We start from the raw sequence: 22,827 nt of genomic DNA, 5'->3' as shown, positions 1-22,827 counted from the left end.
AATGTTCCATTTGGCAAAGGCTTCAAGGGTTAAGTGAAACATGAGATCAGGTGGCTGTTTTCTCCCTCTACTTAAAGGCAAAACACACAATACTACCTCATTCTTCCTTTTCATGGTGCTGTAAGCTGCCAAAAACCTTCAATGTTTTCGTTGTTCCCTTAAGAATTTCAATACGTGTGTGTGTGTGTGAGAGAGAGAGAGAGAGAGCGAGAGAGAAACTAAACAAAATCGCATGAATGGATACATTGGCTGACAATGCTGCACACCTGCTTGATTAGAATATAGCAAATGACAAAAGACAACGAAGCAGAGAACTGACGGGACTGCTGATGACAGGTGAAAGGTGTGGATCTTTTAACTAAGGCTCAGCGCATAGGGCCAGGAGTGCAGTGCACAGGACAGGAACACAGGTACGTAACTCTGTGTGACCTTCCCAAAGTGCCACTGACTTTGGCAAACTGGAGTCTGGCGTGATTGCTCGATCCTGGGGAGCAAGGAAACTATTTTTCTGCATAAAATGAGTGGTGATTTGATGGGTTAGACATGCACATGCTTTGCTGTTTCATACATACTTTGATAATCTGAGAGTGAGAAAGAGATTAGCCTACTTTGTCAAAGATAGCGTAAATTATTCCACTGGAACTGACCAGTTAAATTTCAGTGTGCTAACTTCTGATGACTGTTACAGGTGAATGGTTAAAACTTTTCGTACTGTGAGAAACCATTCTTACCAGATTTTCCTCTTAGGAAATAACTCCAGGACCAAACTCTTCACTGAGGACACCATGGAGGTTGTAACAACTTATTATGAGTGAGTTTGAATCCACTTCCCATAATTTTACTGAAAACCTTGGTAACTGGACAATTGAGAGACTGCTGTAAAGTCCTATAAAGAAAACAGTAGGACAACATAAAACAATGTATTTGTAATATAACAATAGTATACAGTGAACCCCAGTGATCCCTAACATACTGTAGGACTCTCTAAATCCTTTACTCTCTATAAATGAATTTTGGCTATGGCTGTCCTTTCATCTTTAAGGTGTTCACAACTACTGTTCTATAGTTGCTGAAAGCAAGTTCTAGAGGACAATGTCACTGCTTATTTACCAGAAGCCTGGACTTTTATTTATTTTGACCTTGACTCTGGTGATGAGATATAATTTTACCCCCCCATGAACAATTTCAGTAAATTATTAATGAGGTTTTGCAGAGACGGTTCTCTGAGCTTTAGGCTGACATAACATTTTAATACCATTAGACTGGGATAGTATGGTTTAAAAAAATAGTCATTTGGAAATACTTGTAATTTGACATATAAAGAGCTGGAATATAGAAAGAGATGGAATATATTCTGCTTCTTGGAGTGTAAGAAATAAATTAATTACTGTAAGTAGTATAGGCTAGAGCACACAACACTGTTTCAAGTTGTTTCAACAATTGTCCCAGAAGATAAATTATCTAGTTAAATCAAAGGGATTTTCACGTTATATATTGTAAATCACCATAATCTGCAAGTCAGCAATCACACAGTTAAAACTGCTGGGTATTTAGAGATTTAGACCAGAAGCTACGGCAGGCAATTACCTTTGGAATGGGATTTCAAGAGATTTGGGCAGAGGAATGGTGAGGTCTGTTGTTGTGCGTATCAATTCCGTACGTACGGTAACTGAAGCCGCAGACGAGGTAGCTCGTCGTGCTTCGAGTCACAGCACTGAGGAAGAGCTTCCAGACGCAGATATTAAGCAGTAGGCTGGCCTGGACTGGTTAGTTTACAGAGATATCCAAAGCGTTTGCATCGGCAACTGCTGCTGCCGACAGTTCGCATAACAAGCCCTGCTGTACTGCCGGGAAAATGAGGCTCAGCCCCGGCTTCCTGAAGGTGCAAGCTGCATCCGATGGGCATCGCGTCGTCCTTTCGCTTTCAAACATCGGCCAGCCCGATGCACCACTTCATTTTATTGCGGTAAGAGTATAATTGATCGTTCAAAAATATTACACGATTGAAGTAATCTGAATGCAGTTATGTCGTTATATCATGCACACTACCAGAAGAGTAGACCACAGTGCTTAGGCTACCACGGGGCTGGCGATATTCTGTTAGGAAGACGTGCAGTCTTACATAACACAGTTGATGCAGTCGCCCTGAATGAGAAAGAGCCTACGACTCCACAGAAAGGTGTACACAAGCGTTTGTTTGGGGTGGGAATAGGATACCAAGCCCTGTTGGTGTTGTCAGTAAAATGGAATATAACCAAAGTAGGCCTGTGCGTCATGTTTTTGTTACATACAATTACGATGTTCGCTTCAGCAACTTACGTAAACTTTAGAATGTCTCAGTTACAAATGAACATGGGTTATAAGCATTAGGCTACTGCCATACAAGGAATACAGCGCCAGTACACGACTGTATTTAGGCTTAGCCTATATTAAACTGAACTGAAATATCAGGGTCCGGAATGCTCTCCAACGACATTTTCCGCTAAGAATTTTGTAAAGATATTCAGTCCTGGATTTGTCATAAAAATAAATCGTCAAGGTTACCGTTGAGCTAGAGAGCCATTACTACAGTATTCAAGCAAAAGATAGTTCGCAGGTGTAGTTTGTTGCATCACCTCGGTCATGGCTATATGTAGCTACTGAAAAGTGATTCCTGACTGCAGCGCAGACGAGGTGAAAGTGCCTCTATCAGGCCCTGATGATTCATGACGACGCTGTCTTGCTGAGCGCAGTCTGTTTCAGACCTTGGCCAGGTTCTCTCGAGTCAAAAGAACAAACGACGAGTGGCGCGTGCCTTTGTTGCTGCCTGAGAGGCGTCACCCAAGATTGGCAAACAAAACAAGAGGCTGGCATTTTTAGCTACGTCATTTCAGTAAAGATTAGATCTCTTTTGTATGACTTGGTTTTGACTTATTAAACATATATTGTACGAGAGATGTAGGCTAGTTGTGCATTACATTTTGATTGCATTTACTGAATGGTTGAAGTGTCTGTCCACAAAGAATGGGAAGTATTGTCGTGCAGTACATTAACCGATCTTATTATTACTGCTTATGTGACAAATAATTTTCTGCAGTAAGTTTGGTGATCACTGCACCATGGGCGAGCATTGCACCGTGCACTGTGACGTGAAAATTTAGCCTGCATTATTATCAAGTAGGCTATAGAAAACGACTGTACTGTACATAATACTGTGAAACAACAGCATGCATAGTCTTATTATATTGCTCTTGTTAACATTGTTGTTATTGTCATTGTTGTTATTGTTTTTTTCATTTTATATTTATCTGCTTTCATAAACATTTAATCTCAAAGTGATACAGAAATTAAACAGGTAAGCTAAATAAAATAAAACAAAAAACACTGAATGCCTTTGAGTCACTCATTCGCCGTTTGATTGCCGAGTGAACCTGTGTTTTGTAGTGTCCGCAATGACCATGATATGCACTTTTGTACGTCGCTTTGGATAAAATTTTATCCAAATTTAGCGTCTGCTAAATAGATGTAATGTAATGAGTGGTTTTGCTGCTTTATCTTCTAATATCACAGTGTTATTGAGCGCATTATGAAGATGGCCAATAAAGGCGTAGGCCTGCATCCTACACCAAAAATAACCTATGCAGTCGTAATGTGACTATCCACATGGGCAATGGAAACATATTGACGTCGTGTCTCACCTTCAAGTGGCTCAACCCAGTGAACAACATTTAGCAGGCTATCTTAAATTTAGTGCCAGACTCTGGCCCGTAGTTGCACTTGCACTCTCAACAAAAAGGCGGGGACTCTTTTTTATGAATGAGTCTGCGTCAGCTGAGTAGACGTGGGAGAGGACCGGCGAGAAAGAATGATGTTTGGTCTCGGAAATTCAGGGTTAGCCAAGACTTATTTTTATGTAGGCCTGTGTATTTACGATTTTATAATTGAAGCGGTCACATAGCGTAATCAGAATGTAGGCAGCGCTACTTCGGAAGCTTTTATAGGGCAGTTCCCAACACATTGATAGATCTGGTGCACTTCCAGACCAGGCCGGATTTGTTGCACTCACTCTAGCTGACGGTAGCCTTTTTAGTTAACTAATAAAAAATGCACTGCCAAGGTAGTTCTGATACATGGAATATCTATACTCTCTTGTTTTACAAATTGTGTTGCCTGTCTATTTCCCATATCACGTTTCACGGCGTATTAGGATTGCATGTTGATTTGTTTACATTTGGGTTTAGCATCATTTTGAATATATTATTTAACGTTACTTCGCCTGGTAGTTTACGCTGGCCTCCGATGCATTTTTAATTCTCATCCTGTGATTGAAATATCTAATACTTGACACTCTTGTGAACGCAAACAAAATGTGCTGTATCGTTTGCTCACTGATATGGGAGAGAAATAAATTCCGTTTCCAAGGAAACCAAAGGCTGGCTGGCGAAATCAACAACCACCATTTTCCAGGCGGGAGGTGAGCAAAGTGTGTTCCCCATATTATTCCTACCATTTTATTTAAATATGAAGGTACTCAGTCGCCGAATGAATAAGGTAACAATTTTTCCAATGCTTTCCACAACTGTTGTCGATTTAGATGCATCAGGTTGCATGGATTGCTACCACCACATGAATATTGCCTCTAACGTGTTTTACGTTTAAAAAAATCCAATTGTAAAGGATATCGATTTTATTTCCAAATATTGGTCTTATATTTTTATTTCAGTATTGTCATGTCACTGAAACGTGTTTTCTTTTTATTGAGCCAGTATCCTAGCTATTAAAATGTTCTTATTAAAAATGATTGCTGTCACTGTCTCAAGGGAATTCAGTCGTGTCTGTGTATTGATGTACATAACAGGGTTTGGCATATTTACTCAATCATTCCACATCTAGTAATAAACGGCGCTACTTGCAGTAGACTAATGCTTTACCTGCTGGCAGGTACTATAAGGGAAACAAATATTGACTTCTACAGTACAATATTAAGGTTAAAATCGCTTGTGGTGATTCAATTAATGTTATTCAGTATATTCCTATTGATGCTTGCTCAGCCATGCTCTTTGTTCAGTGCAGTTGTCGTGATTCTCATGGTAGGTGTGCTTTTTTGTGGTTAGTTTAGATGCACAAATAAATAATATATTTCCCTTGAAACAGATAGGTTTAATATATTTCTAGGAACTTCAAATAGATGGTCTGTTTGCCTACCGGTGATCTTCCAGTGAGTATTGAGCGTGTCTCTAGATTAATGCAGCGATCCACTGTCTACATCAGCCAAAACTTTTGATTTTACATTATTTATCTCTTATCTACCTCTACTACTCACTCTCTCTACCCTGCTTGTAATCTCTCCAGATTTCTATAGCTTTACTATTGTAGTAATCCTCTTTTGCTTAAAAGAATATTGGAAATTCAGATTCTGTAGTGCCATGAGAAGTCTCCTGTGGGAGTCTGGGGTTAATTTATTAAATTGCAACTTTCTGTCTGCCATGTCATTGATTTTAAATCTTTGCAAGATTTGCTTTATTGTGTCAGTTTTATTCTATTTTCTGATGTGTTTCAAAAACATGGGCTAATTCTCCAAACCTTAACATTGCTTGCCAAAAAAAAACAAGCTAAAAAGATCACACAATCAATGTGATCTAACAATGAACAATTCAGAGAATGTGACACATTTTTTGTATTATCATTGCCTGTGTGTTTTATTTAGAATTTTTTTTACACTTTTATCAACTGACCCTGAGAGATATAAAGGAGAGAGATGTTGTCAGCCAATAGAAAGCTGTTGCTAGGCAGAAGGGTTTGAGGGAATGAAGGGGAAGTTGGACGTGGTGTGTACACAGCAGCTAGCTCTGCCAGACACTCCTGTTCCGAGGCATCGGCAGCACTCCCGTCCACTCCCCTTCTGGGAGTATGCAGAGGAGATAGACATCATACACAATAACAGGTAACAATGCTTCTCTGAAATATTAATATCTGCTCAGTGGCCTGTATTGTGTGTGATCATGCCATTATTTACAGGGGTCACAGTAGGGTACTGAAGACAAGCTTCAGAAGGAGGAGGAGTTACAATTGACACGAGGCACGCTTTTTTGTATTTGTGTGGGTGTGGCAAGTTCAGCCTCTTTTTTTCAGACGCTTATCATCACTTTGAATGCTTCTGTTTGTGTATCAGACAGCCTAGGGAAAAGTAACCATTCATCATGAGATTGTACTCAAGATAGTAGTCAATTAAAGTAGCCTGTTTCGGGCAACATGCTTAGTTTGCTGTTTTCCTGTTGATGCAACATTTTGTTCTCAAAGCACATTTGATGCTGGGAGTTACGCGCACCTTGGGTGTGGAGGTTATTAACAGCCATTAAACACAAGCAGCTTGGAAGCACTAAATAATTGTTAGATTATTAACAGTAGAAGGCTGACAACAGAGTAAAACAAATCAAAACAAAAGGTGTTTGTTTTTTTGTTTGTTTTTCATTACTAAAAAGTTGTGTTTTAATTTGGGAACCACTGTAAAAAATTTTTAAAAAATTTTAAAATTTGTTTGTTATTTTTACTTCTGGTTAGTTGGTTTAGTTGACCTATCTTTTCCTCAGTGGTGCTGCAATCTGTGGGGTTACTTCAGATGCTGTAAAATGGATGTCTGATACTGAAATAAGTTGTGTCCAGTCAGCATCAAAAGGAGACCTTCATATTACAGCAGCTCCTGTTAAGAGGATGTTTGTTCTGCCCTTTGCTTTGAATCATTGAGTAATGCATCCTGGGAAATGTGAAGTCAGATCTCTTAGAGCAATGCATTTGAGGGTGGTGTGCACAAACTGCACCTTCTGATATATTTTAACTGGTGCCTTGTCTTCCAGCCATTCTGACATTTCTTTGTTAATGGAAACTGTTGCAGACTTCACAATGATGAGTATTATTGCGTCCGCGGACATGGCTTCCGCACTTAGTACAGGGGAATTGAATTATCAGAGGGTTACTGTTTTCTTTCAGGGACATCTCCTTCCCCATTTCCTGGAGCTGGACCTCTCCTGCCCCCCCCCTCCCCCCCTCCTTTAATGTGTCTCACTGTAAGAGGAGATAGGCTGGGAGTGACAGGGTCACTGAGTGGGCTGAGCTAGCTGCATTCAGGAAGCGCATGACCAAGCATTGATATCACTGCAAGCAGTATGAGTAATGCGGTCCAGTAATAACCACAATGAATGAGAATCATCCTCTTTATCTGCCGTAGAGCTCCCTGGGTACTCTATCAGTCTACAGCGCGGTACCCTTTTCCTGGTGCTTGAGTGTGCTCGGGTTGAGTGGTTCAGGTCTGGGGTTAGGCCTGCAGTTAACTGGCTAGCGCAAGTGTCGGATTGTGTCCGACAAGGTTGGGCTGATATTTCAATTGAGCAGAAGGGGCCTTTGGGCTTTTTTTTTTTTTTTGCTGTTTTATTCTAATTCGACACCCTTGACAGGTCCCAATTGATGGATTCTGACATGGACTATGAGAGGCCAAACGTCGAGACTATCAAGTGCGTGGTGGTGGGGGACAACGCCGTGGGGAAGACCCGGCTCATCTGCGCACGGGCCTGCAACGCCACCCTCACGCAGTACCAGCTGCTTGCCACGCACGTGCCCACCGTCTGGGCCATCGACCAGTACCGCGTCTGTCAGGAGGTGAGTGCCCGTACTGCAGGTCCCTCGATGGCTGCCCTAGCAGGCCGATGCACTCTACCCGACCCACTCCTTGTGCTAAAAAAACTGAAGACTGTACCATGTAGAATGCTACGTCCATTAATGTGGTTCCTAGAGCAAAGCCTAGGCCTTACCTATCACATACTGTATGTGGAAGTACTACTTGGGCAAATTTAATTGTAGGAAATGCATGACAAATTCAATGTATTTGTGAAGTGTGAGTAACTGTAGAGCTCAAGTCAAAGACTGATGATTTATGTTCCAGCTGATTTCAGTTGACATCTACAGGGCGGTTTACAGAAGTGTGCCCCTTATCAGACCCCCAAAGGAAAACAGACTGTTTGCTGTGCTGACAGGGAGTCAGCGGGGTGTGATAAAGAGACAGCGCTCAGTTGCAAAACACCCGACTGGATCAGCATTATGCAAACCTCAAGTTCTCCATAATACAGTGTAATCATGTTTGGTATTGTTGGAAAGCTGATGTCACGGGGAACGCGTTGGTGTCTCAGTTACAAAGGTTAACGCAGTGTGATAGGCTTACAGAGGTAGCGCAGGCAGGATCATTGATGTACTGTTTTGTTCTTTATTTGATGACTTGGGGTTTTTCCTTCGATCCTTAGGTATATACCAAGACAGACAGCCATCCGTATAGAGCCACACTACTGGTGGAAAGTCTCCTCCATTTATGCATAACTGTTAGCACAGAGGAAAGGTTGAAACGCTACTTTGGAGTCAGATAACTGAGATATAATTAAATTAATCCCATTGTGGTAGCACTGGGGAAGACTGCACGCGTTCGCTGTTTGGTGTGTCTAGGGGGTTTCTTACACATGGATGAGGTTTAGATTGCTGTTGTTAGGGACCTGCAGTTCTGTTTGCCCTCCTGCAGATATGATCATTTCACTCTATTGCCCATTGAAATAGAGTTTCAGGCTAAATTCATGCATCTGTGTGGGGGTTTTGGAAAAATCAGTGCATAACCCCTACGCTTTGAATTTGAGGAACCTCAGGAATGTATTTTTATTTTTGCAATTATTAATCCCTACCTAATGCATGACTTTCTTACGACAATTCTGCAGTGTTTCAGCTGTATCATTGAATATGAGTAACCTTAGCTACAGCAGTGCGGCAGACTGAGAAGGCGCAGTATCCTGCTCGCCCAAGAACCTGAGCTTCTGCGTCTGCACCACGTGGACGAAGCTGCGGCATCTTTGAGTGTCTAAATTTGCCTGCTGCAAAACCATCGATCTGGTCCTACACTCAGCTGAACCCTTTACGTAAAAAAGAACACAGATTATTTCAGTGGGGGAAAAAAAGCTGATTATTTGTAAGGTTTAAAAAAAAATGTGTGCTGCTCTGTGAAACCTCCTCGTTAGGGGCTAATGATCTCTTAAGCTTTGAAGTTATTTTGAAAAGCCACAAGACGATGTGGCTGTGGCGGCGTGGTTTTTTAGGCTACTTTCGTATCGGTAACCAAACCCTCATTTACACTGTTGAAAGTGTAAACACAGGTATCGGATATGGGCCACTTTTATAAAAGTAGATGTAAACAGGAAATCACAGTCAAAACAGCTATGAGACATTTGTGTTGCAGAAACACACAGCTAACATAAGTCTACCCTATCTTGTGTGAGATGACAGCAGTTGGGCACAGTAAAACATCCAATGTTAATTCAGCTCCAGTAAGGACCATATGTACTTTTTAAAAGTTGATTCAACACTGAATTTACTGTGAGTGGAACTGTTCTAGAATCCCAGTCAGTGTCTTTCAATGACCAGATTCACAGTAGAAATGTTTGGCCAAAGTAATTGTCTTTTCATTTCTGGTTGTTTGCTCTTTAGAAAGTCTGTGAAAAGTCTGTTATCGCCCTTGTTCAGGAGCATGGCAGTAACTGACCCTCTGAAAGACATAGCTACACAGCTCTGCTGCAGATGAGTTTGTTTAATGCCAGTGCGTGTGACGCATGGCCTTGTCTGTCTGACCAGGTCTTGGAGCGGTCCAGGGACGTGGTGGACGATGTCAGCGTGTCCCTACGCCTCTGGGACACATTCGGGGATCATCACAAGGACCGGCGCTTCGCTTACGGCAGGTGTGTCCCGCGTACTCCGTCCCGCTCGAAGGGGATCCCTGAGGCCTGTGACGGGCATGTGTTTAACCCCTCCCCTCTCACTCTCCGTTTCGTCGCTACAGGTCGGATGTCGTGGTGCTGTGCTTCTCCATCGCCAACCCCAACTCTCTGCACCACGTGAAGACCATGTGGTACCCCGAGATCAAGCACTTCTGCCCCCGGGCCCCTGTCATTCTGGTTGGCTGCCAGCTGGACCTGCGCTACGCCGATCTAGAGGCCGTCAACAGGGCGCGGCGCCCCCTAGCCAGGTAAGTGGGCATGGCGTGCCTCTACCAATTTGGGAATTCCAAAAGAAGAGTACATTTTAATTATTTTATACCATAAATACTATTGTATGTTTGGAATGACTGTAACTTATGTGAGACATTTAAAAGCAGTGCTGTGCTCATTTCATAGAAATGAATTCTTAGCATATAGGACACCATCTAACCTACCTGTCAAATACTGCACTATTATGAGGAGAAACTAATTTGCTAAAAATGTAACTCAATTAACTATTCTATAGCTATGGGCATTTACTGCTAATGCTGATTTAACAGATCTGTATCTGTAATTATCTGACTTGCTTTACTTTTTTAATTGGCTGCCATTTACAAGCCATACTCTTGCCTGTTTTTTCTCCTGCATTGCAGACCAATTAAGCCCAATGAGATCCTGGCGCCAGAGAAGGGCCGCGAGGTGGCCAAGGAGCTGGGCGTGCCGTACTACGAGACCAGCGTTGTGGCGCAGTTCGGCGTGAAGGACGTCTTCGACAACGCCATCCGCGCCGCCCTCATCTCGCGGCGCCACCTGCAGTTCTGGAAGTCCCACCTCCGCAACGTGCAGCGGCCGCTCCTGCAGGCGCCCTTCCTCCCGCCCAAGCCCCCGCCCCCCATAATCACCGTGCCCCCGCCCCCCTCCTCCACCGAGGAGCACCCGGGCCGCCTGCTGGAGGACCCGTTGTGTGCCGACGTCGTCCTGGTCCTGCAGGAGCACCAGCGCATCTTCGCCCACAAGATCTACCTGGCCACCGCCTCCTCCAAGTTCTACGACCTGTTCCTCATGGATCTCAGCTCCGAGGAGAACGAGGAGGCGCGGCCCCACCGGGCCCCGCCCCTCAGCGGGCGGGACCTGCTGATGCGGGCGGCCAGCTTCGACGTGTGCGAGAGCAGCGAGGAGGGCAGCCGGGCCGGCCTGCGGGCCTGCACCAGCGACGGCACCCTGAGGGGGGGCGACGCCGGGGGGGGCGGGCGGCGGGGGAGGCTGCTGTCCACCTGGAGCCGGGCCTTCGTCAGCATCCAGGAGGAGCTGGTGGACGACCCGGTCACCTACAACCCCCGGCCGATGACCGTGGTGCGCATGGACCCCTCGGTGCAGCTGGGCCCCTTCCGGGCCGTGCTGCGCTACCTGTACACGGGCCAGCTGGACGAGCACGAGAAGGAGCTGATGCACATCGCGCACATCGCCGAGCTGCTGGAGGTCTTCGACCTGCGCATGATGGTGGCCAACATCCTCAACAACGAGGCCTTCATGAATCAGGAGATCACCAAAGCCTTCCACGTGCGCCGCACCAACAGGGTCAAGGAGTGCCTGGCCAAGGGCACCTTCTCAGGTGAGAAGCACAAGCACGGTTTCCACAAAGAGAATCTAGGCCTCCAGGACAGGTCAGCAGAGCCTTCAGAAATGCTTGGAGAAATTCTAATTTTACTTGTGATTCTATAGTAGTTGTACTGTATGAATGGTTATTACAGACAGTGAAAAGGTTTTGCACGAGCTCGCACAACCTTGCGGTTTCAGGTAGCCTATGTGTACAGTGCATTCACATTCCAAATGAAGGGTCCTGAGAATGTACTCAAATATGCTGTGAATCAGGACACAAAGAAAAGTTTATTTAAAAAAAAAAAAAATGATGATTTTGTCTGTAATTATGTTGTTATTGAGACCAGTGGATTTGCAATAATGTTGAAATTGAAATCTTTTTTGAAACATGAAATGACTGTTATAAATGTAAGGTGAAGTTAAATATGAAAAAGTGAAGTGTAAATTTATTCACACTGCATGTTCATTTTTAACGTCTCCGGGTATGCCAAAAATGTGCTAGATTTTTTTTTTTTTTTTGGGAAAGAGCTTGCATGGCTTATTCCAAAAGCTTGAGGTTCACCAGCTTCCTTTTGGAGCAGAACTTTCACACTTTTTTTTTTTTTTTTTTTTTTTACTTTCAGAAAAAAGAGACATGTCTTGATTTTTGGAAATAATCCCTAGAGCTTGGAGACCCATTTTCTTTTCTTACTGTTCGGTTTCTCGTACTCTTAATGTTCAGTGTGTCTGTAAATTCATGCTGCTTCCAAACAGGTGAGCTTAGGTGCATTGCTACGAAGCAGAATTTAATGAGAGCTATTCATAACTTGACCGAGACAGTCAATCGTACTGAAGATAGGAAATTCTCATGCTATGGAATAGGACATTTATTGTGCGTCTGGTGAAATGCAGTATGTGAAAGTGCTGGCATATAGCTCTCAGGTGTGAGGTGTTGCCTGTTAAAATGTTAGCGCTCAGAAAAGGATTGCAGTTTTCCATTGAGTGTTTGCTGGGGTGCCTGGTGGGTGGACAGGGTGCAGTATGTGCATTAATCACCATATTTGCATTTACAAAAGGATAATAGAAGATGCTGAAATGAAAGAACGCTGCATTCTGAAAAGCGTTAGCGCCTTACGCACAATGCCAACCACCCACGGAGGTCTTCACTTGTGCTGTCATTTCCAGGTTATATAAATCAAAGTCTCTCTCACGATAAGAGCCGTCAAAATGCCCGCTGTACGGGTGAGGCGTGTATTTGAAGGTTTCATGCACTGTTTTACACAGGGGCTATTCTGTGGGTGTCTCAGGGGCCGAATACAGCCTGCCTTAGACATACTTTTGACCTTTTGGCAATTGACATGATGGTCTGTATTAGCAGTGTTATCAGACCTCCCTTTAGTGACAGAATTATAAGTAAAAGCAATAGTATTCATATTTTGTAATGTATGTTGTATGTGCACGTAGGACACATCTTTTGCCGTTTGTGTGTGAGTGCGTGCATGAAAGGGTGAGTGAGAGGCATTCACTGTAAAGTGCTTTGTGCAGTAGTTGCTGGAAAATGTTCTATATAATTGCAGTCCATTTACTGTGCAGCCCATCTTCTTCATATACTGTTTCATAAATAGTATGGCACATTTTTTGACCTGTAAGCACCATTATTTAATAGAGCATGGTCCCTAGTAATATGTAGCTAATAACTGGGGACAACACTGTCACAAGTGCCTTTTTTGTAATGAATGTAAAGACAGTTGTAGTGTATGTGGGTGGATGTGTGGCTACTGCCTTGTGCCTGTGTTTCAGACGTGGTCTTCAAATTGGATGACGGCACCATCCTGGCCCATAAGCCTCTGCTCATCTCCAGCTGTGACTGGATGGCGGCCATGTTCGGGGGGCCCTTTGTGGAGAGCTGCACTAAGGAGGTGGGTAACTCCAGACCTCACAGGCTGCTTTAACATTCTGAATGGGGGGAACAAATTTAATTTCAGTCAGACAGAGACTTTAGGCTTGTGTGTGTGTGCTGTTTTCAGGCAGAGACTTAAGGTTTGTGTGTGTTGTGTTGAGGCAGAGACACAAGCCTGTGTGTGTTTGTTGAGGCAGAGATGTTAGGCTTGTGTGTGTGTGTGTGTGTGTGTGTGTGTGTGTGTGTGTGTGCTGTGTTGAGGCAGTGATTTAAGGCTTGTGTGATTCCCAGGTTCTGTTCCCCAACACAACGCGCAGCTGCATGCGGGCAGTGCTGGAGTACCTGTACACCGGACGCTTCTGCTCACGGCCCGACTTGGACGCCATGGAGCTTATCGTCCTGGCCAACCGCCTATGTCTGCCTCACCTGGTGGCCCTTACAGGTAGAAGTACAGAATGCGTACTGCAAACAGTGCTATGTAAACCAGCTCTCTACAGAACGGCTTTCCAATCATTTTATACCTAAACATTTACATGTGCATCAGTTTTATCATTATCTTTCATGGCGCTCAGTGCTTTGTGGACCTTGTGCTGCTAATGCTTTCAGGAAATGTGAGCACAAATAGAGTCGAGCAAAGGCAGAATTCAGTGTGGTTGCCAGGAGACAGAGCTGGAGAGATGAATGCCATTGAGAAATGCGGTATCTATTTCAGAACTCTACACGGTCACAGTTCTAATGGAGGCTGCCATGATGGGGGCTGATATCGACGGGGATGTGCTGGTGTACCTCGAGATGGCTCAGGTATGAGGGGTACAGTGTCATTAACATGTGCCAGGCTGTCCGCTGCCATCGTCCGGTGGGGTGGCTCTCCGAGGCCAGGTGGTTTGGAGTGGTGACAGAAAGGGATCCACTTGAGTTCGGTAGATCACTCACTCTCCCGCCGGGTCACGTGGGATTGTTTTTCAAAGCTCTCACTGCTGACCTGCATCTCATAACTGGCCGAGTCAGAACAATGAAAACCGCAGGGAAGCAGATTAGACTGCAGTCCTTCACTTTCTGCTTCCTTCCACCGCTCACCAAGGACTTTGTCATTATACGAAATGCCTTCGCAGACACAATTGTATTGCGCAGCATTGCAGTCAACCAATATTTCAAGGAACTCAGAGAACGTGTTTAATTGGGATGTTTGGAATTTAGCTGATACTGCTGTAAATTATTTTAAGGGAATGTAAAGTATGCGTTATTTATTTGTTTGTATTTTAACCCTGATTTTATCCTATTTTTTCACAACCCCGAACTCATCCAAACTTGATGATATTCTGCCAGCAACCCTTCCTGCTGACTTCAGGAGGAGATGGCTGACTCATGACTCCTCTGATTCACATGAGGCCTGTTCTCGTTATTTTCCACTCTGCAGACGCACCACCAATCATATACGGCCCTTGTCGTCGGAGGGCATCTGCAGGCACCTGGTCTGACCAGGAGTGGCCGCTAGAGAACAATGAGATCAACGGAACTAGTCGTTTTACCCCCTATCACTCCCTGATCTAATTGTTGCCTTGCCAATGTGGACTTTGCCTTGAAATGGTGTGACTGGAACTCCAAACACCCAGTCACAGGGCCCGCATTTTGCTTTAGAACGAGCGTTTACCACCAAGTTTGCATTTTTCAATGTGTCAGTGGCTACAAAACAGGGAAGTGCTCTTGTGTTTTTCACCCACATAGTGGGCCAAGTGATCTCTCTTTCTCTCTCTTTCTGTCCTTCCCTCCCTCCCCACAGTTCCACTGTGCTCATCAGCTCACTAATTGGTGCCTTCATCACATCTGCACCAACTACAACAGTGTTTGTCGCAAATTCCCCAGAGACATGAAGGCCAAGTCCGCAGGTACACTACAGACCCTGGTAAACATGATCCATTGGACCATGGTTGGGCTTATGTCATTTCTATCAATGGCCCAGTCCTGGGTTTTTCTTATTGGCAACCCAGAGGGAATGTTCCAGTGTTGACCAGCAGAAATGGCCTAAGAAAAAAAAAATCAAGTTGGCTCTTTGCTCTTTGATAAACAGCATGTGATGAATTGGTGGCCTGGCCAATCTAGGCTGCTGAGGAAAGGTTTGTTCTTATAGCGCAGTTCAGACCAAAATTTTGCATTGGACAAAAGCATTTTGAATGTTGCAGAAAGGAGTTGCAGTGTGCATTATCCTTCTCAGAACATCTGATGCCAACTCTTGCCTTTGCAGGTGATTCAGTTTTCCTAATAGCAGGTGGCGCATTTTAGAACGTTGCAGCTTGTTGTGTCATGTCTCAAATCTTTGGTCTGAACTGGGCTTTAGATATATCAAATGGAATCATTTGGGAAGTGGTTTTCTGCTTTTATTTTAGTTTTGCATCTCTTGAAACCCTCTTTGCGCGTGTCTTCCAGAGAACCAGGACTACTTTGAGAAGCACCGCTGGCCTCCGGTGTGGTACCTGAAGGAGGACGATCACTACCAGAGAGCGCGTAAGGAGCGGGAGAAGGAGGACTACCTGTACCAGAAACGTCAGTGCAAGCGCAAGTGGCTCTTCTGGAACCTCCCCTCCTCCTCCTCTTCCTCCTCTGGTTCTTCTGCTGTAGTTTGAACAGTTTTATGAGGAGGCGCTGTGCACAAATCAAGAATCCAGAGGGATGGGTGTGGTTTGTGATGTTTCAGCAAGGCTGGTGCAGGCAAGCTCATTCAGGCCCACCCTCTCCATAGCTGTATTACCACGGGGCTGTGCTTTCCCAGGTCCAGGAGATCTCTCATGCTGTGAAGGTATAGTCATGCAAGGCTCTCTTTAGTTGTTTTGTTTTGTTATTTTTGCTGCTGAGAGGTTTATGGCCTCACTCCTGCACAGAGCTTTGACAGAGCTCAGAGGTGTTCGGAGATGTTCAAACTTTGCCTACATCTTCTGACTCTGGGAGCCTGATGTCTTGTTTGGAGGAAGTGCAGCCAATAACTGATGCTGACAGTACATTGCTGCTATTTCTACATTCACCACCAGATGGAGTGAAACGTGAATACGCTCAAGAAAGTTTGCATGGTGGCCTCTGGACTTTTATGTACTTGAAAATGATAACCAAATGCTTATCAGCTGCAGCAGAACATAGCAATGGCAAACAACCAGCAAAAATAACATCAAAACAAGTCTCAGCGGTTCAACCTTTCCTTCAGAAAACACTTAACTCCCACGCCAATATTGTCACTCTCTAAGCTATTGTTCAACCAGTGGACCTCAAGGAAACGCACATACTGTATTATTCAAACAAAATGGATGTACTTGGTCCAACGCTGCAGCTTGAAGTCCAGGAAATTAGGTCAAACATACTTTGAGCGGTACAGTGACGTCAAGAACACTCTTCACACCTTTGGTCAACAGTCTAGAGTTGTGAATTGACCTTGAAGGAAGAAGCAGAAGCTTTGAATTCTTGGGTGTAATGTTCCTATACATGTGGGTGTTTTGTGTTAAGTGGTGGCTCTGATGTGGAAGTGATAGTGTGTGTGCCCCATTTGCTGTCTGTACAGTATCTTAGTCTGTGTCCCCTTGCCAGAAAAAGGGCTTCTATCAGTAATGTGGCAAGTCACACATGCTCTACGGAAGACTTTTTGAAGCCAGTTAATGGTCTGGAGTCAAGGGAACCTTTGTCACATGTTAGCCTTTTACTCTTGTAATTTCACTGAAAACTAACATGTTTCTGTTTTGAAACTATTGAATGTTTCTTTAAATATGTTTTGCACTATGAGATCAGGTTTCTTTTTTTTCTTTTTTAAGCTGCAAATTGTACGTTCTCAAGGCTTGTGTAATTCCACTCTTCTCTATTTTGGACTGCAGAGCTTTCATTGGAAAAGACCACTCTCAACAACATATTTTGTACTCACAAACTGTAGAAATATTTGAAAAATAATTAATGAGGTAACACTATGACTCCAGGACAGTGTTTTTCAAAGCAGTGGCAAAATAGGGTGGTCTGATTGGTCATTCTGAGAAGGTTCTTTTAAGTGGACCTGTGCTCTGCACAGACAAGAGTTAACCAAAGGTTTGTTCTGTTGACTGCTGTACTTTAAAAAAAAAAACAAAGTACACGGATTTCTTTGGCATTTTGTTGAAGGCGCTGATGATGCTTACGGGGAGGGCTGCCTCGTGCCTGAGCCTGTTAATCTCCCTCTGCCTCCTCAGCTGCCTCGAATGCACCACTTTGAGGACCCCTCTCAGAAAGTCCTTTCTTTGATGGTGAGAGCCTGAATCAGGAACACCACAGATAGCACTGAAGCCTCAGCAGTGACTAGTGGCTAGAGAATGCTGCACACAGCCCCCTCTTAGCACCAACCATGTGGAGACAGATGGACACAGGATCATTCCAGGCAGTCCGGAATGAGTTCATCCACGAGAATCACAAACTTCTCCAGTATCTTGTTGTAGTCAACCGCGGTCAACTCTGTAAACTTTTAAGAAGCTCAATAAAGTGTTCTTTTACGTCTGGTCTTTTCAGCTGTCTGTGGAAAGAAGGTCAGTTGTCTCGCAGTGCTTTATGACCATTGTACAAATTAGATGCTGTTTGCTAGGATGGCAGAACCAGACTATTTCTTTTGTGTTGTTGTTATTGTTGTTATTTATTCAGGTTTATTGTTCAGTGGTCTGTTTTTTTAGCCCATGGCCTCCATCTTGCCATGCAGTGTTTATTAAAACTGTAGGCAGTTGCCTAATGAGCAAATAAAAAAAGAAATACCAACACGTACCTGATGTATACCAACCTTACGTGATGTGTTACTCATACCATTTTAAACAATAACGTCATGTGCTTGTAATGAAGTGTATGATAAACCCTATTTTTGTATTAACAGTAGGGCACACTCCCTTGCACCTTGTATGCACACGCACAACATGAATTGCATTTACATGCACGTAGTGACACAATTATGAAGTGCGTAAAAACTATCTGGCGCAATTTACTTAAAATGCTGCGGATTTCCATTAAAAATCAAAACGGTGTTTGGAAATGTTTCTGCTTGACTGTTCAAAGGCAAAAGTAGAAAGCATGCGCGAGACTAAAATTGCGATATTTAAAGAGAGATGGGTGAAAAAAAGTAGTTGTAAACGGTATTGTTTTTAGTGTAAATGAAGAGTTGGGATTCGGGGAGAATGTAAGGCAGTATTTGAGCTGCAGTTCTAATTGAGCAGCATTACCCCGATGGACAGATTACGAATTAAAATGATTATTGATAACTGCAGTTGCCTGTCGTGTGTCCCAATAAGACCCGCCCCTGCTTTTTGTGAGGTTTGTGCCGTATCGCTTTTTGTGGTACAGAATTAAATTACAACCCAGTTGCATTTGAATCACTCAATTGTAATTCAGTCACCAGGATGACTAAGTCTTATGGGTATAACTTTAAGTTATACTACATTGTTACAGGAAGTTAAGTGATAGTGATGCATTGCACATTTGTGCCAAAATGCAGATTTGTTTTATCGTCATATTGTTATCATTGTACTTCGGAAACATTATGAGCATGTCATTTTGTGCACATTAACAAAGTGCAAAGAGAAAACAAACCAGAAATAATTTTTCATTTGAGCTTGTGGGTGATTTTTTTCTTCGTATGTGTAATAAATCCACGATTCCTAGGCGATGGTGTTTGAAGCAGAGATGTACCTGACTGGCTTCTCTCATTAGTCCTCCTCATGGCTTAATGTACAGTATTGTGTGTATGATGGTCTGTGTCAATGACGTATCCTTGATGTGTGTACAGTATATACATTTATGTTTATGTACATGTGTTTATGGATACATACACACTGTGTGCAATTCCGTCACTACACCATATGTATTTCACTGTAAAACTGTGCCATTCTACTCGTCAAAGCACCACCCGTTCTCTAACATAGACAACATGCTACGTCAAATTAATGCAAGAAATCCCACTCTTTATTTATGATTATCTACTCAGTTTTTCTGATTTTTTTCCTGCGCATTACAACCTATGATGGATAAGGTGTGTTAGGTCCAAGCTTTAAAAGTAGATGGTACATGGTTTCGATGGTTTCGTGACTGCTGGTAATGAACCCATGCGGAATTTTAAAATAAATTAAAAAAAAAAAAAAACTTTTTATTTTTGAGAATAGATGCTAACCGATTCCGTGCACTACGCAGTAAGATATAGCTGAGCCTGTGTGAATCGCCTGTGCATCTCAATTAAATGCAGCTCCACTTTTCGCCAAGCGAGCTTCAGTAGTCTTAGGAGCCGAGACACAGTATCTCAAAGCTTGGAATAGAAAACATCAGGTGCTAAAGTGCAACAACAACAACAAAAAAAGTTTTTACTAAGAACTTCTGGAGTCCCTCTCCACGTGTTTTGGTGCTAATATAAGCGCTGCAGAGAAGCACAAACCAAAGGGAGCTTATAGCAGCACCAGGAAAAAGATTATGCTGTACAATCACTATAGCGTAGAATCCTTTCAATAAAGAAGCCTTGTAAAGTTATTGGCTGAATTCAAAACTTGAATGTTTTTCTCAGCGTTATACTGAATCGACCTTTTCGTTAAATATATATATATATATCTGTAATTTAGTTCTAGGAGTAAAATTAAATAATAAAACGGTTGTTTGTATCGTTTGTTAGGAGCCGTAAATCTGGAATTCTGTAGCATGTGTCCTTGAACATGTGTAAATAATGTTTATTTATTAAATATGAGTAATCAGTCAACTTGTGTGGTACCTTTTTGTGTGCTTGTTTAATTCAATGAAACTATTGTATTGTCATAATTCGTCTGTGCATGTTTGTTTTACAGGTGGTTGTGGTAAAATAGAGCAGTACGGTTGGCACGCTATAGCCTTGTTTTGCGCCGTATAGGCCTGCAGATCATGCTCGTTTTATGTCTAGGGGGAAATGACAACTCGTTCTAACATGCAACACCGCGCACGTGTTCCATGTGTCGTCAATATCCGTCACCGTGGCTCACTTTCCCGAGCGTATTAGTCCAGTACCCTTTCCTGCAACGGGGTTGGAGTTGTGGGTTAGTACTTCGCTAAATTTAGCTCCTTCCTAAGAAGTCGTCGTAAACAAGGGTAAGACAGCAGGCGTTTTCAACTACATTGACAAATACTCGAATGTTTTAATTTCGTAAAAACTGAGGCACCTGCACCGATTTTGAGTTATTAGTCGGCTATTACACAGACGCTCGATAAAGTAGTAGCCTTGATAGCAAATTGATATTTTCAAATATGCTCAAGTTTGAATTCAATTCAGACAACAGTTTAAAACAACAATAGTTGTGGACATGTTAAACTTATAGTTTTATTTTTTTCACTTATTCAGAAAGACTGGTTTCCGATTTCAAATCCGAGGTTTCTCCAGATCAAAATCGCTTAACTAATAGGCTACTGATCTGCGAAGCTATTATAAAATTCCTGTCCTCTCCTCTTCTCCCAATAATATTGCATTGTAAACGAACGTCGTTTGTTTTGTGCAAATTTTTTGAAATATATTTGCATCAAGTTGCTTGTTGATGTTTTGCAGTGGCGACATGAAGAGGCTGGATATTTTTTTGCTGTGTGCTACCGTCAGTTTGTACAAACCACACGAAGTTTGTGGAGGAGATTGTGTTGCAGAAACTCTGAGCGAGGTCGATGCGAGTTTCTGTCAGTAAGTACAGTTGTTAAAACTGGAACAGCGGTTAAATTGTTTACTTTAGAGAAATACAGTTACAGTACAACCTTTGAGGAGAATGACCTCGGAGCAAGAAGCGGAATTATTTACACCTACAGAACCACTGGGTGACTTTGAATCCAAATAAATGACGTCAAATGAACAATTAAGAGCTATATGGCCGAAGGAAAGCCACTGCACCCTGTGTCCTTCAGTGACTGCGAATTGCCTTCTCATTTGTGAACACTCAGTTGTTGGACCATATCTGCTTTACTATAATAATTGTTATTACAATGAAGTTAAAGAGATTAACCAAAAACGCACCCGTTAATCGCTGGCATACAATTCGTCCACGCAGAACTCCTGCGCACACTATGTGCCTAAATTGAGTGGGCATCTTTGCAGTTGTGAAATGTACTGCTCAATCAAAGGGTGGCACTTGAAAACGGTGAGCCCACTCAAACTCCCTCCACAACTGAGTCGTGCTTGTTTCTTAAATGTGAAGCTGTAGTGAAGTGAAGCTTGAATTAAGACTTCATTGTCAAATAATAATGCATTAATTAGGTGTTGATTAGATGTTTTCGTTGTCCGATCAGGTTTTTGAAAAGCAACGCACTGACACATATAGTATGTAGTCCACAGGAAATAACCACTAAATGGAGAAGCAGGGATATACATGTAGACCATAGAGTGTTTGCTAAGGGTGCTAATCCGGTACTTCTCATTGGTTTCCTCTTGCTCTGCAGCGGGGGATTGGAGGTGATTTATCCTGACCTGAAGATCAGCCCGTGTAGTATTATCCCACGTGGACAGAGCCTGAGGGATAAGATGACCGGGGAATGGGGACCTCCTCAGGTGCGACTGACAAATGCTGAAGAGGTGAGCGTGTGTGGGTCTGCAAGGGTGCTGTTGTCATCATGCTGAAGAGGTGGCCAAAAAGTTTTCTGTTAACATCTTGAAATGAAAAGTTCACATCTGGGTGAATACTCTAAAGTAGGTTGGTCTCAGAGTGCCTGAAATGCATTGTTTTTGTTGTTGTGTTATTCATAATGAAAGTATCAATATCTTACAAACATTGTTTTGTAATCACTGCAAATTATAAGGTTTATGATTACATGCATAAATGATTACATTCTATATGCTAAGTGATGGAGGAACTTAAGGAAACAACAGATTTTTTTTTACTCGTAATAATCCTCAAATACAGTTTTGTTTTCTCTCAATACACTTCTGTGGTCTTTCCAAGTATAACTCCCCATCTCAAAGAACACTTGGCTTTTTTCATTTTTGAAGCTATCAGTTACTGAAGTAAGTCTGTGTTGTAGAATGTGTTTCTCAGTTTTGAAAAATGCCTCTAAGTGAGAACTGTTAATGATGTTTCATATACCTGAATAAGTGAGCAATCAAGGCTCATTTGTTTATTCAGGATTTGACTTGAAGAAAATTTGCAACACACACTGCACCCGCCTACATCTCCTATTTTAAGGCCTCTTCTTGTGAAGCTACCCTCTCGCAGCCGCTTCATTACACTGGATATGTTTTATAATTTATTGACCAGTAGATGGTGCAAGCATACTGTTTTTCTGGCCATATAATTTCCACTGTTTGAAAGGATTGACTGTCACCCCTCAGATTCATTGCAGTTCAAACCAACAACATTCCTTTGTTCTTCTGTGCTCAAAATGTTGATTTCAGTTGCTGTATTTTAAATTACGGAAGTTACCCTTTGAACACCATTTTTTTTTGGTGTCATTAACTTGGTTCTTAATCGATGTACAAAGATTTGTTTTGTGATTCACGTACTGATTGTTTATATGGTTTGCAATGGATGTGGTACCATCCCCGTTGAATACATATGCTATGCTATTACGCTTGAGATACATTTCTTCTGGTACTTTTTTCTTTATGGGCAGTTTTAATTCTGTGCC

At 42.8% G+C, this 22,827-nt stretch overlaps 2 protein-coding genes across 8 annotated transcripts in view; both read left to right on the top strand.

Annotated features, from left to right (window-relative positions):
* Positions 1-104: 104 nt before the first annotated feature.
* LOC118237251 (rho-related BTB domain-containing protein 2-like) lies at positions 105-19,957 on the top strand. 6 transcript variants are annotated; one of them, XM_035435759.1, is made up of 11 exons: positions 105-410; positions 748-811; positions 7,431-7,632; positions 9,637-9,740; positions 9,842-10,027; positions 10,412-11,370; positions 13,137-13,255; positions 13,528-13,678; positions 13,949-14,037; positions 15,017-15,122; positions 15,661-19,957. In XM_035435759.1, the coding sequence occupies exons 2-11, from the start codon at positions 786-788 to the stop codon at positions 15,855-15,857; spliced, it is 2,139 nt and encodes a 712-aa protein (XP_035291650.1). In that variant the 5' UTR covers positions 105-410; positions 748-785; the 3' UTR covers positions 15,858-19,957. The 6 variants fall into 6 exon arrangements, with proteins under 6 accessions (XP_035291650.1, XP_035291649.1, XP_035291651.1 ...); XM_035435760.1 differs by lacking the exons at positions 105-410; positions 748-811 and adding exons at positions 3,486-3,870; positions 4,402-4,453; XM_035435758.1 differs by lacking the exons at positions 105-410; positions 748-811 and adding an exon at positions 1,621-1,966.
* Positions 19,958-20,183: 226 nt separating this feature from the next.
* LOC118237309 (phosphatidylethanolamine-binding protein 4) overlaps positions 20,184-22,827 on the top strand; it is a 72,511-nt gene continuing 69,867 nt past the window's right edge. For both annotated transcript variants that reach the window (XM_035435877.1, XM_035435876.1), the window contains exons 1-3: positions 20,184-20,319; positions 20,771-20,896; positions 21,646-21,778. In XM_035435877.1, the coding sequence (XP_035291768.1) occupies positions 20,778-20,896; positions 21,646-21,778 (252 nt within the window). In that variant the 5' untranslated portion in view covers positions 20,184-20,319; positions 20,771-20,777. The remainder of the gene's footprint in view (positions 20,320-20,770; positions 20,897-21,645; positions 21,779-22,827) is intronic.

The sequence above is a fragment of the Anguilla anguilla genome, chromosome 10 (genome assembly GCF_013347855.1).
Source record: "Anguilla anguilla isolate fAngAng1 chromosome 10, fAngAng1.pri, whole genome shotgun sequence".
NCBI lineage: Eukaryota > Metazoa > Chordata > Actinopteri > Anguilliformes > Anguillidae > Anguilla > Anguilla anguilla.
The sequence above is the reverse complement of the archived record's forward strand: the minus strand, read 5'-3'. Positions and strand labels throughout refer to the sequence as shown.

What these genes read in the sequence shown, in the direction of transcription:
- LOC118237251 (XM_035435757.1), top strand. Translation starts at nt 5,787, where the DNA reads ATGAAGGGGAAGTTGGACGTGGTGTGTACACAGCAGCTAGCTCTGCCA. An exon ending in CGGCGCTTCGCTTACGGCAG is followed by an intron (nt 9,741 to 9,841) that starts GTGTGTCCCGCG and finishes TCGTCGCTACAG; the next exon opens with GTCGGATGTCGTGGTGCTGT. An exon ending in GGCCAAGGGCACCTTCTCAG is followed by an intron (nt 11,371 to 13,136) that starts GTGAGAAGCACA and finishes CCTGTGTTTCAG; the next exon opens with ACGTGGTCTTCAAATTGGAT.